This window comes from Nuphar pumila, chromosome 14, assembly GCF_984573655.1.
Source record: "Nuphar pumila chromosome 14, dmNupPumi1.hap1.1, whole genome shotgun sequence".
In the NCBI taxonomy this organism is placed as follows: domain Eukaryota; kingdom Viridiplantae; phylum Streptophyta; class Magnoliopsida; order Nymphaeales; family Nymphaeaceae; genus Nuphar; species Nuphar pumila.
Window position 1 is genome coordinate 57,185,751 of NC_143262.1, and position 13,880 is coordinate 57,199,630.

Below are 13,880 nucleotides of genomic sequence, written 5' to 3' on the forward strand. Positions count from 1 at the left end.
ATCATATGCAAGTGTTCTATGAAACGATGGGTCTTTATCAACAACATCATCCCTTAATTCAAATATTATATATTTTGATGATGCCTTATTGAACTCTTTGAGTGTATAAGCTTAGTGGTAGTTATCTTTGTGCTTCCTCAAAGTGTCATTTTTATGAAATCATAATATAAAGATCAGTGCCACTCAACATGGAAGCTACATCATCATCATCATCATCATCTTTAATGCACATCAATCTTATATTACCATCAAAATCCTCTTTTCAAAAGCTAAAGTGAAACCTCATCTCTCCTCCAACCAACCCAATTTTTTGTTTCATCAATTCAATATCATTAAAGATGTTGCTTCTCAACAACAATAAAGTTCGTCAATATTCATTGTCAACATAGCGATAGTAAATCCTTACCTTTTTTGGATCCATCGTAACTTAACCTACTAACTCAAATCATTTATTACAAAATACTTGATATTAAAATCTTAAGCAACGAGTATACTTATAATACAAAACATATATTGATGTCTTGTTAACTGAAATAACATGACAAAAAAATCAATAATACAGTATTAAACAAGAAAATAGAAAATCAGATGGCCACCAATACAAAAAAATATAAAATACAAATGAAAACATGACAATGTTTGTCAATTTTCTACATGACTGCATTGAACAATTCACATGCACACATGTGTATGATGATGTTATTGCACTGTGACTATAAGTGTACATTACATTGGTATGAATTTTTCAACTTCATAGTTTTTAAAACATCAATAATACATGTATAAATAAAATAATAAACTATAAATAAAATCTACAAAAATAAGGTCAACAAAAATCATATCTTATAAGAAATAATACAACCACTAAAAGACCCATCAAAATCTCATAGGGATTAGCCAAAACATTCTATGAGAAAATATAGATGTATATCTTACAAGAAAGGTCCATCAAAAACTCACAAAAGTAGGTTGACATCTCACAAAAAGAAGGTTGACAATGATGGAATGAAATAGTGCACAGTAACTTCAAGCAAGAATGTCAAAATCCATCATGCGAAAGCTCAAAAGAACATCGACCAGAGGAGAACAATGGTAGAAGAAATACATAGAAACAATTCCTGGCACCGTTGCTGAAAACGACTTTTCAAAACCCGTTTTTATACAAAAAAGAGTTTCCCCAAAAAACAGTTTTGCAGGAAACGAATTCCACTTAAATTATAAAGACACTCAAGTTTCGCTGGAAACCTAAGAAGTTCGCTCGCAAAAGAGTTACGCTGAAAATATGACTTCCGCTCAAAAATAACACATCGAAGAGATCCGCTAAAAGGGAAAGAAAGATTCGCTGTTTAGACTTGAAGGCGAAACTCTTATCCGAATAAAAATAAAGTTTCACTTGTCTGTGTAACCAAAACCACTGCATGAATTTCCAGTGGAAGGATGTCATCATAAATATCTTCACTTTCCTTGTTATATTATTATTTTGACTTTCGCAAGAAAGGATTTTTGCAAAAGTGTGGTGAGGGCAAAAGCCACTTTTCTTATATTCCAATGGAGGGTAAAATCGTTAAAAATACCTCTATATTCAGCGAAAATCGAGCTGGTGAAAATGCAGTCTGAAATAACATTATTCTTAGGAGCATTAAGGCCATCTTTCGTAGAAAAATAAAACTCAAGGCAGCTCAAGCATCTCTTTTTTCTTAAAAAACAAACAAACAGGCGAAAGCAATATTGCCTAACAAAAACCAATTTCTTTCGATCGTCATTATCACATTCCTTTTTCGGGTAATTAGTCTTTTGGAGTTAAAAATGCAAAACCCCACCCTCCTTAAAAGTGCTGTAGGGTCTTCTTTAAAATCTTGTCATGTAGTGGCACCTACACCAAGGAAATCAATGAATGCAGGAGAGATTTTATCAAAAGCGTTGTTATTGTTCTTGTCTGCAACAGAGGATTCTTGGGTGACTGAGATTTCTGATGTGGGTGAGGCTGGGTAATAACCACGGCTGCTCATTGTCAATGGAGTAAGAGATGGGTGGTGGTGGTCGTCGTCGTAGCACCCATCGTGGTGGAAATGATCAGACACATACCAGCAGCTGTCACCATTAATGTAAAAGCCTGTCCTATCATCACCATCCCTGAAACCTGCAAGACCCAAAATGGTTAAAGGAGCTCTCATCAAAGAAGGATAGGTGTCCAATGTGTTCTTTACCTGCAACAATTTGAAGTGGCTGTTTTAAATGGAAAGTTGGGCACCCTTTTGCCTAACTGGGTCATGTTTTGGGAGTTGGGGACCATTTTGGTTGCTCAGGAGACAGTGGGCAGATCGTCAAATTTTTAATATAAACTGACAGACTCCCCATTAATTAGAACTAACGCCTTCACTTCAGCACCCGCCCATACACCCATAAAAGCATGAAATCATATCCACAGAAGCATGACAAGAAGAAAGACACCTGCTTGGTTGATTCTTGAGAGAGCACAAAAACAAATGGTTTTCATAATCTTCACTGAAACCAGGGACGCATGAGATTTTTTTTCATAACAAACACATGAGATTACTAAGCTGAAACGGTACAACTGCTGGAATCAAACAAAAAAGGGAAGAAACCCCCAACACAAAAGCATGACGGTAGAGAACAAATGGAGGAAGAACGAGCAGAAACTCTGGACTCGGATTGACGCTCCTCTCCCAAACAAATAAGCAAATAAGTAAACAGCATTCAACTAGTTTTTAGTGTGATGAAACTTTAAGGTTAAGGAAAAGATTGACGCATACCGGAAAGGAAATCAAAAGGTGGTCGTTGTTGTGTCATATTGGTAATGCTGCTGGCTGAACCGAATGGCACATCCCTGCAACTTGAAACCGAGTCTTCTTCCCTACCATCATTAGAGTTTCGCGTCATGGTTGAGATTTGAAATGGGGATGAGTTCTATGTTTTAAAATAAAACAGAGACTTTGGTAATGGGGTTTTGCTTCTCTATTGACTGTGTGACTGCAACCAGCGGGGCTACAGATTGTATCTAACCTTGTGCTAGCATAAGCAGATTGGTTCAGCTTTCTCCTCCTGTAAGCACTAGACTGCTCTCTGTATTTCCTAGCCATGATCACATGCCAGTGGTTCTTGACTGCGTTGTCTGTCCTACCAGGAAACAATCTAGCAATCATGGCCCATTTGTTCCCATATAGCCTGTGGGCAGCCATTAGCCTGTCCTCTTCCTCTTCACTGAAGGCCCTACGGTTGATTCTTGGATCTAATTGATTAAACCATCTCAGCCTGCAACTTTTACCTTCATAACCATCAAAAGGGAAGATTATCATTAAAAAAGAAAAAAAAAACAGAAATATTTGGAAAAAATAGTCTACCATACCAACATAGATACATGAACAACGCATCCAAAAGACCAAGTCTTGCTAAAAGGTATGATTTTCAAAACATCACTCCCTTTAAGCCTTTTGTTCGTTGGAAGAAGGGAAATAAGAAAAGACTAGAATAAAATGCTGGATTTTGTATGTTGGGGTATTATCCTTAATAGCATAGCTAAGATCAATGAACATTGCAAATGAGTATCCAGAATGAAAAAATAGCATTCAAAAGATTTATTTGGTTAAAGAAACAGAGGAAGTGGTAATTATTTTTTTTTCTCAAAAGGTCATTTTTTTAGAACAATCAAAAGGTCATCATTCACTGAAGCATACAGAGACTGGATGTAGATATGGTTTTATTACCTGATCTCCCTTCCAATTTCTCCGCTATGAGGTTCCAGTTTTGAGGGCCATAGAGAGCAACGAGCTCTTTGAGCTTGGCATCCTCAGCAGGTCTCCAATGGCCCCGAGCGCAGAGCTTAGTAGCTTTCCCAAATGAAGAATGTTCATTGTCATGCACTTCCTCACCGGCATCATTGCCTTCGCTGGATTCATACCCTTTTGTAATGTTACAGCTTTCCACAAATGGTAAGTTGAAAGCCTTCACATCATGGTTGTCTGATGGAGCTTCCAAAATCTGAATGCCTAAGTCACGTTTGCTGTAACTCTCACCAGAAGAAGAGACTGAGCCACCATGAAGACAGGGAGTAATGGTGGTTTCATTTGCAAGGTAGCCCCCAGCGGCATCTGCAAACATACACACCGGAAGAAACAGAGAGAGAGAGAGATCCTCAGCACATGAATGAATGAAATGAAAATGAATTGTCTTGGGTGGTATGGAAGTGGCACTCGCATTATGATTCATTAGTAGGGTTAACATCAAGGATACAGGCTCGGTCATCGTCATTACCTTGGTTTACATCATGACAGATACTGCTCCTGTGCAGCTGATGGAGGGTCATCTTCATGGCCAGAGAGCCAGAAGACAGAAATTTTTTTCTCTTGTTTTTTTTCGGGGAGGGGAAGGTGAGATGGGAGAAGCAGAGAACAAGGACGGCAGCTAGGTTGGAAGAGATTGAAGAAAAGCAAAAACAGGGGACGAAAATTTCCAGACTTCAACAAAAGCTAGCAACTTAAGCAGCAGCAGGAGAATTTTGCATCACCAGCGTCCTTTACCCAAGAAATCCCTGCTGAAATTTATTATTTACTTTTTTCTTTTCTTTCTCTTGTTTTATTCTTGTACCATAACAAGTTAACAACCAGTTACAAGTGTGATGTCACCCCTCCCACGTGCCTCTCTCTGTTTTCTATATATATATATATAGTAAACATTAGGCGCTTGCGATTGATTGTTTTTTCAGGTGTCGATTCCAATGGATGGGTTTTTATAATGTTTAAAAACTCAACTATCTAAAATCTTTGTAAATTATTTAGGTTCATTTTTTCTTTAAAAACACATGATCCAACACATTTATGAGGTTGAAACTATGAAAAAAATACAGAAAAAATAGAAAAACCCATCACTTATCCCAAACAGCTAATGTTCAAGCACCTACCTCTCTCTCTCTCTCTCTATATATATATATATATGTTAGGAAAGTTTTAAAATTGATGATTTCTTTCCACCATAAGTGTTTTAAAAGGTTTAGTCCCATATCTAAGAGAAATCCGTTTTTCTAGTGGTTTAAATACAGGCTTTGTTCTCTATTATTTACTTTGGTAAGCCTTGTGTCTTTGGGTGGCTTGCGGACGTTGTTGCGCATCGTGCAGCAACGGACGTTCGCGCGTGTGTGCGCAAGGGCGCTTGAGGCACAATGTGGCATTTTGATGGCGCACTTCGCACGCTCGCAGCGGTGCGAGGTGCATATGAGACGCAAATATCCGTTTTGATTTTTCGGTTTTGAGATATTTGGCCATTTAAAAGGTTTTAATAGCATTTATATTGAGTTTAAGGCGCTTTGTGACTGTTGGACGGTTTTGAAGGCCTTTGATTGACAGTCAAAGGTGGGTGACCGTTCAGGTACCTTTTTGTCTTATTTTCAAACTGTCAGATTTATAGCCATTAATCTCATTTATCGCAAAACGTTTTGGCCTCTCTAAAAGTTTATAAATATCTTCTATTTTCGTCTTTTGAGGACATCAGAATTTCTGACTCTCCAGTTTTCTCCTTTCTTTCTTCTCGGTTTGGCTTGCAGAGTTCATGTGTGGAAGAGGTCATCTGTTCTTGCGAAGCAGTGACTCTCTTGAGGTTCAAGCCTAGTTGTATCCTGGGAACTCAGTCGTAACAAAACCCTTTTTCGCATCTTCGGAATTTTCGAAGTGGGGCGATTGAAGTTCTAAAGATAGCGATCTTAAGAACGTGCCTCTAGGCTTGAAATCTCTTTTCTAAAATTCAATTTTCACAAGGTTGGTGTAACAATTTTAGAACTTCAATATGGCCTCTGGTTCGACATCCAACTCCATCAATCTGCTTAGCCGTAACCTTGAAAAACTCGATCGATTTGATGGGTCAAACTTCAAGCGGTGGCAATCAAAGGTATCTTTTTTGTTGTCCGAGCTGCATATCGACTATGTCCTCAAAAAGCCCTGTCCCACTGTCGTTGCTGGAGAAGTTGAGACAGAAGAGCAGAAGAAAGAATGAGAGAAGTGGCATACTGACAACTACAGATGCAAAGGGTATATCCTGAACACTTTAGACGATTCTCTCTTTGACCTGTATTCACCATTGGAGTTGGCTGGAGAGTTGTGGAATGCTCACGAGATCAAGTACAATGCAGAAGATGCTGGTAACAAAAGGTTTATCGTAGATCAGTATGTTAATTTTTCTATTGTTGATGATAAGCCGATACTTGCTCAAATTCATGAGATGCAAATTCTGGCCTATAAGATCAAAGGAGAAGGTATGTATCTTGATGATGACTTCCAAGTTGCTGTCATCATTGGAAAACTGTCGGATTCCTGGAAAGAATATAGGAGTCACCTAAAACATAAAAATGAAAAAATCACTTTAGATGGTCTTCTTAAAGACATCCGAATTGAGGAGAAGACTCGTCTTCGTGACAAAAAGAATTTGAGTCCTAAAGAAGGTTATCCTAAAGTGAATTTTGTTAGTAACAAGAGTGGCAAAATCATGAAAACCCAGAAAATCAAAAAGAATTTCGTGAAAGGGAAAAAGCCAACTGATAAAAAGAAAATTAGTTGCTATGTTTGTGGCAAGTTTGGCCATTTTGCTAGAGAATGCAGAGAACGGAAGATGACTGGTCCTAAGCCAAATGAGTCAGAAGAAAGGCTTGTTGTTGTAATCTCTGAAACCTTTATGGTGGCTGCAAATAAGGACTGGTACCTGGATACTGAAAGCACTGTTCATGTGGCAAACGACAAGAACTTGTTCAAGTCGTATGAAGTAGTGGGAGAGGGATGCAATCTCTTTATGGGAAACTCTTCCTCAACTAAAGTGCTGGGAAAAGGGAGTGTGGAAATTAAGTTCACCTCCGGGAAAGTCCTAACACTTGAGAATGTCCACTATGCTCCAGAAGTTTGAAAAAATTTAATCTCTGCAGATCTACTGTCACGAAATGGCTTTAAGATTGTTATTGAGTTTGGGGTTGTAACTGTGACCAAAGGAAAAATCTTTGTAGGAAAAGGGTTTGCCACTGGTGGTATGTTCAAAATGAGCAAAAATGAAGCTACTACTTCTGTTTATATGGTTGACTCCTATTTTCTTTGGCATTCAAGATTAGGACATATAAATTCTCGTTGCATTCATAATATGAATAACTTTGGTCTTCTTCCTTGTCATGTTAGAATAGAACATAAACATAAGTGTGAGACATGCATTCAAACTAAGTTAACTAGACTCCCGTTTCCTAGTGTAGAAAAGAATTATAAATTGCTTGAATTAGTGCATTCTGATGTGTGTACGATGGATAATGTTTTAAGTCGTGGTGGCAATAGGTACTTCATTACCTTTATAGATGATTACTCGAAATTTTGTTATGTTTATTTGATGAAACATAAATCTGAAGCATTTTCCAAATTTCTTCTTTATCTTGCTAAAGTACAAAATAGGTTTAAAACAAATATTGTACATTTAAGAACAGATAGAGGAGGTGAATACTTAGGAGAAGAATTTGATAAATTCTGTGGAGATAATGGCATTATCCATCAAACTTCAGCACCTAGAACTCCTGAACAAAATAGAGTAGCAGAAAGGAAAAACAGAACACTTGTAGAAATGATAAATGCTATGCTTCTTAATACGGGTTTGCATTCCAACTTATGGGGAGAGGCTATACTTTCTGCTTGTTATATTCTTAACCGAGTTCCTTATTCCAAATCTGAAAAATTACCTTATGAATTATGTTTTGGTAAGAAACCTAATCTTAGTTATTTTCGTGTTTGGGGCTGTTTAGCATATGATAAAATTCCAAAAAATAAAAGAAATAAGGTTGGACCGAAAGCATTTAAATGTGCATTTGTTGGGTATGCTGAACATAATAAAGCATATAGATTTTTGGACATTATTAATGATGTTATTATAGAATCTAGAAATGCATCTTTCATAGAACATAAAAATGCATTTGATTCTCTTCTTGATGACAATCGCATTACAGTAGATGAACATCATGTTAATGACATGATTGAATATTCTAATGATTGTGCTGATGAACCAGAAACTGAAGTTAGACACAGTAAACGCATTAGAAAACCAACTAATTTTGGTTCTGACTTTTATACATTTCTAATTGAGAATGATCCTCTGTCTTTTCAAGAGACTATGTCTTCTCATGATGCTGCCTTTTGGAGAGAAGCGATTAATGATGAAATAGAATCAATTATGTCTAATAATGTTTGGAAATTAGTGGATTTACTTGTTGGTTGCAAAACTATTGGCTGCAAATGGATTTTCAAAAAGAAATTAAAATCTGATGGTACAATCGATAAATTTAAAGCGCGTTTGGTTACAAAAGGCTTTAAACAAAAAGAAGGTATTGATTATTTTGATACTTTTGCTCCTGTAACCAGAATATCTACTATTAGAATTCTGATTGCCATGGCTGTCATATATAAGCTTCAAATCCATCAAATGGACGTGAAAACGACCTTTTTGAATGAAGAATTAGATGAAGAGATATATATAGAGCAACCTGAAGGTTTTGTAGTGCTAGGGCAAGAGCGCAAAGTTTGCAAACTTGAGAAATCCTTATATGGATTAAAGCAAGCCCCTTAGCAATGGCATGAAAAATTTGATAGTTCTCTGGTACATAATGGTTTTAAAATTCATGATGCTGACAAATGTGTCTACAGTAAAGTAGATAGTAGTTCAATTATTATTATTTGTTTATATGTTGATGATATGCTTATTTTGGGTAACAATAGTGAATGCATAAATCAAACAAAAATATTTTTATCTTCCTTGTTTTGTATGAAAGACTTGGGTGTTACAGATGTTATTTTAGGAATCAAAATTATAAGAAATAAAAATAGCATTGTATTATGTCAATCACATTATATTGAGAAAATTCTTACAAAGTATGGATATCTTAATAGTTCACCAGCATGCACCCCATATGATCCAAATATGAAATTGACTCCTAATGTTGGTGCAAGTGTTCAACAATTAAAATATGCCAGTGTTGTAGGTAGCCTTATGTATGCAATGAACTGCACAAGGCCTGATATTGCCTATGCAATGAGTAAAGTGTGTAGATACACTAATAATCTTGGTCATCAACACTGGAATGTAGTGAACATGATTCTTAGATATCTAAAACATACTTTAGACTATGTAATTCACTATACCGAGTTTCCTGCTATTATTGAAGGGTATAGTGATGCAAGTTGGAAAACCAACTTTGAAGATTCCAAGTCTACGAGTGGTTGAGTTTTTACCCTTGGTGGAGGAGCAGTTGCATGGGGGTCTAAGAAACAAACCTGTATAACTCATTCTACAATGGAATATGAGTTTATTGCTTTGGCATCTGCTTGTAGAGAAGCTGAATGGCTTAAGAATATGCTAGTGGATATTCCACTAGGTGAGAAGCCTATACCTGCTATTTCAATGTTTTGTGATAGCCAATCAGCTATATGTAAAGCAAGTAATATGAAATACAATGGAAAGTCTAGACATATTAGTCTAAGACACAGTTTTATAAGACAAATGATTGATGACAATATTATTTCATTGAAATATGTGAAGTCTTGTCAAAATTTGGCAGACCCATTTACGAAAGGCCTTTCGAGAGATGTCATCAATAAAACATCAAGGGGAATGAGAATTAAGCCAATTAAGTCATCACCTAAGGATACCCAACCTAGAGCGCTCGAGATCCCACATGCATAGGTTCAATGGGAAACGAATTGGTGAATGACAGATATTGAGCATATTTATGTAAGCCCATTACTGATGTGTGCTCATGAGCTGTAACTAATATGAGAGTTGAGCTAATAGCTCTTAATGAGTTTGTAGGCCTTAAGGCTAGGGTGTGTGTTATTGTACACCTAGACAAACTCACCTATATGAGTGTAGAAATGTGAGCCGTTTCTTATGAGAATTGACAATTCCCTAGAGCACTCATGAATCCAGGAAAGCACAAGGCTCTAAATGTGCCAACATGAAATCCATACAATCGAACTTTTGGAAACGCTATGTATGATTGAAAACTCTGTTAACAATATAAGGAGCTAAGTTTAAGGTAAGTCCACTTAGCACCTTGGTTAATTTAGGTTTTCTTTCAAATAGTGGGGGTTCAAGTCATGCAGACACTCTCACTAATGCATAAGTTTCTATGCAAGCCAAATATATTTTAAAACTAGTGGGGGATTGTTAGGAAAGTTTTAAAATTGGTGATTTCTTTCCACCATAAGTGTTTTAAAAGGTTTAGTCCCATATCTAAGAGAAATCCGTTTTTCTAGTGGTTTAAATACAGACTTTGTTCTCTATTATTTACTTTGGTAAGCCTTGTGTCTTTGGGTGGCTTGCGGACGTTGCTGCGCATCGTGCAACAACGGACGCGCGCGTGTGTGTGTGCGCAAGGGCGCTTGAGGCACAATGTGGCATTTTGATGGCGCACTTTGCACTTCGCACGCTCGCAGCGGTGCGAGGTGCATATGAGGCGCAAATATCCGTTTTGATTTTTCGGTTTTGAGATATCTGGCCGTTTGAAAGGTTTTAATAGCATTTATATTGAGTTTAAGGCGCTTTGTGACTGTTGGACGGTTTTGAAGGCCTTTGATTGACAGTCAAAGGTGGGTGACCGTTCAGGTACCTTTTTGTCTTATTTTCAAACTGTCAGATTTATGGCCATTAATCTCATTTATCACAAAACGTTTTGGCCTCTCTAAAAGTTTATAAATATCTTCTATTTTCGTCTTTTGAGGACATCAAAATTTCTGACTCTCCAGTTTTCTCCTTTCTTTCTTCTCGGTTTGGCTTGCAGAGTTCATGTGTGGAAGAGGTCATTTGTTCTTGCGAAGCAGTGACTCTCTTGAGGTTCAAGGCTAGTTGTATCTTGGGAACTCAGTCGTAACAAAACCCTTTTTCGCATCTTCGGAATTTTCGGAGTGGGGCGATTGAAGTTCTAAAGATAGCGATCTTAAGAACGTGCCTCTAGGCTTGAAATCTCTTTTCTAAAATTCAATTTTCACAAGGTTGGTGTAACAAAATATATATATATATATATATATATATATAGCCAGACTGCTGTGTCTGCTTGCTTTACTCTGCATGGAACAGGTCACATCCTCCATTTCATTTCCAAGCGAACAATTATAAGCTGCACGGCTGCACCCGTTCGGAGCAACTCCCGATTCAATCTTTACATCTTTTGAACAAACTTTCCAACAAGATCCAACAAACCATAATGGTCTCGGAAAGAAAATCGCAGCCCGTAATCATAATAAACATTAAATCATTGTAGCTGATGCCAAAAGAGATGCTGGTCGAATTTTCTTTATTGCTTAAAAACTAAAGCAAAACAACACATGAAATACATAACGCATACACGTTCCTGAAAAAACAGAAGCAGCTTAAAATGGTACCCTTTCATAGATGGTGGATTAACACTAAACATAAGCAAGAATTACTTTTAATGTTTATGCCAAACATAATCTAGAATAGTTGATACGTTTTTCAAGCTATCTATCTGAAAAAATGAACCTTGAGAGTGGCTTTTAAACTTGACCCAACGTATTGTTTGTAATGTTCAAATCTATAATTAATTTGGTTCTTTCAGGGAATTACCCTTGTTACTACAGGAAAAACAGCCAAACGATGCATGATAAATTTGATCTTCTGCGGTGGTTATAATTAACTTATAACAGAAAACATTAACAGTATCTTTTCATTGGCAGTGCAAGAGTACTAACTCTAGTGGCCTGTGTCTTGAGCCAACTCGACACGGAACAGGTGAACTGCAACTGTTTCTTTTCAAAACAAAACCTTTTCTTTACAAAAAGAGAAAAAGAGTACCAAGCAAATAAATTGTGCATATCTGTACATTCTATAAAAGAGGATGTACTTGACATCAGGTGGAAGTCCAAAACATAGTGTAAGAGCCGAATGTAATAAAGAAAACCTTCTTTCACTCACAGCAGAAAACCAGTGGCAGAAGACGTCTGCTGAGATTAAATGTGGAGGCATACTACAGTCAAAGCATAAATGTACTGATAGGTTGGAGAATAAACTTTGAAAGAAAATAAGCGGGAAAATTAGAAGCGCTAGGTGGGCCACACCATGTAGTCTCTACATGTGCAAATGGAGTTTGAGGAAGCCAGTGGCTTCTTTTGGAAAACTAACCTAACTAAAATACTAAACCACCCAATACAAAACAGACAGCCCCAGTTTGTTTGTCTTTACTATGTCTAAAACTCCACAGCTTTCACTTTTCTTCACCCTCGTTTGAACTTTGTTACTGACCTCATTTGTTTCGTGCAACTTTCTTAGGAAAGTGCTGAGCTGGCAATCCATAATCTTTTTTATCATAAATGGAACAAACATCAAATCAGCATGTAAGAAGTACCATGATGGGCACACGTGTGCTCCAGTTTTTTTTTTTTTCACAACCTATCACTTTTTTGACCCCATGAAAATCACTCTCATTCAAATGAGAGAGATTCTCATAGTGGCTCATTTTTCATGATTCTCATGAGAAAAGATGCTAATGTGAATTTGAAATCACTTCAGCACGCAAGATTTTGAATAGGGTGACGTTTTTCCAAATCACATTTTGCGTGATTCACGAAAATGAATGTTGGGGCTTCCACCCCAAAATTCTTCTTCACCTTCACGTATATGAAAGTGGGTTGGGGGAAGCTTAGCACCAGCTGCATCCAGCTCAATGAAAGAGGGAATTAATGCTGGAGAAGTGCCGGATACAGGGGTAACCATCGGAGAAGAAAAACGCTTGCCAGAATTTTAGGGACATTTTTTTTTTAAATCGGTGCAAGCCTGCAACCACTAGCACTAGGTAGGGGTTCAGTTAAGGTGAAGCTCATCGAAAATGGGATTTCGGCGAGATCCATTTCCATTCCTGCGATCCAAAGGGGGGCGCTTACTAGCAAGCCCATATTCCCCCCTTTTTAGGTTTTTTTCTCCATCGCAATCATCCAGGAAAATTGCAGCAGGGGTGTAGCTCGCTGGAAATGCTCCATCACCCTCTTCGTGACCCAAACAAGGGCTCCACTAGCAAGCCCCCTATTTCTCCTCTTTATATATCTATTTATTTATTTGCTGCAGCCACCAAGAAGAATCACAGCATGAGATGGAGCTCATCGGGCTACCACCTCCAGCGAGCTCCACTGGCCTCTCTAAGTCCCAAACAAGCATGCAAGCCCCCGTTTTGAGTTTTTTTTTTTCACTGTAACCACCTGAAAGAATCACGATGGGTGGAGATTGTCGGAAATGCTCCTTTGAAAAGCTCCGCTGCCCTCTCCATGACATGGGATTCTCATGCAAATGAGATTTCAAATCTCACACTAAACAAACATGAGAAATGAAATGACATGATATTCAAAATCACATGAGATTTCTTTTCAATTTTGAAAAGAACAACCAAATACCCTTTATGTGTAAATCCTTTTGTACCTTCCTCATATGAAAGCTTTCTCACAATGTTAAGTGGTGGAATGACTTTTCTTTTTAGGGAGTGGAGGAGGGAACAAGAATATTCATGATGCCATTAGCATTAATGGACTCCATTACTCACATTGCCACTTTGGTTGGGTCAGTAGAAGGATGTTGTTTGCAATTTAAAGGACCATCTTCTGCGGAATCTGCCATTTTCTTTAGGGCAAGTTTGTCACAAAAAGTTGGGGCTTTCTGCAGATACGCACGTAGCCCTATGCATTTATGTGCCACTCATTGTGGCTACACAAATAGAGAAGCCGCTTTTCTTAAGGAAAGCCCTCTTCAATGCAATACCCCCTTCCTACTGAAAGGTTTCCCGTTGGGGGGGAGGGGGTGTCCGACTTTCTTTTCACAGTTCTGTGTCCAGTGCTGCCGCAAAGCCTCATCCACTG

The 13,880-nt window shown here is 37.7% G+C and overlaps 1 protein-coding gene across 1 annotated transcript; it reads right to left on the reverse strand.

Moving 5' to 3' along the window:
- Positions 1 to 1,859: 1,859 nt before the first annotated feature.
- Positions 1,860 to 4,119, reverse strand: LOC149816857 (uncharacterized). Its single transcript, XM_089986979.1, has 3 exons — positions 3,726 to 4,119; positions 2,954 to 3,286; positions 1,860 to 2,140 (listed from the first exon to the last, which is right to left on the reverse strand). Exons 1-3 carry the CDS (start codon positions 4,117 to 4,119, stop codon positions 1,860 to 1,862), a joined length of 1,008 nt encoding a protein of 335 aa, XP_089843105.1.
- Positions 4,120 to 13,880: the final 9,761 nt, after the last annotated feature.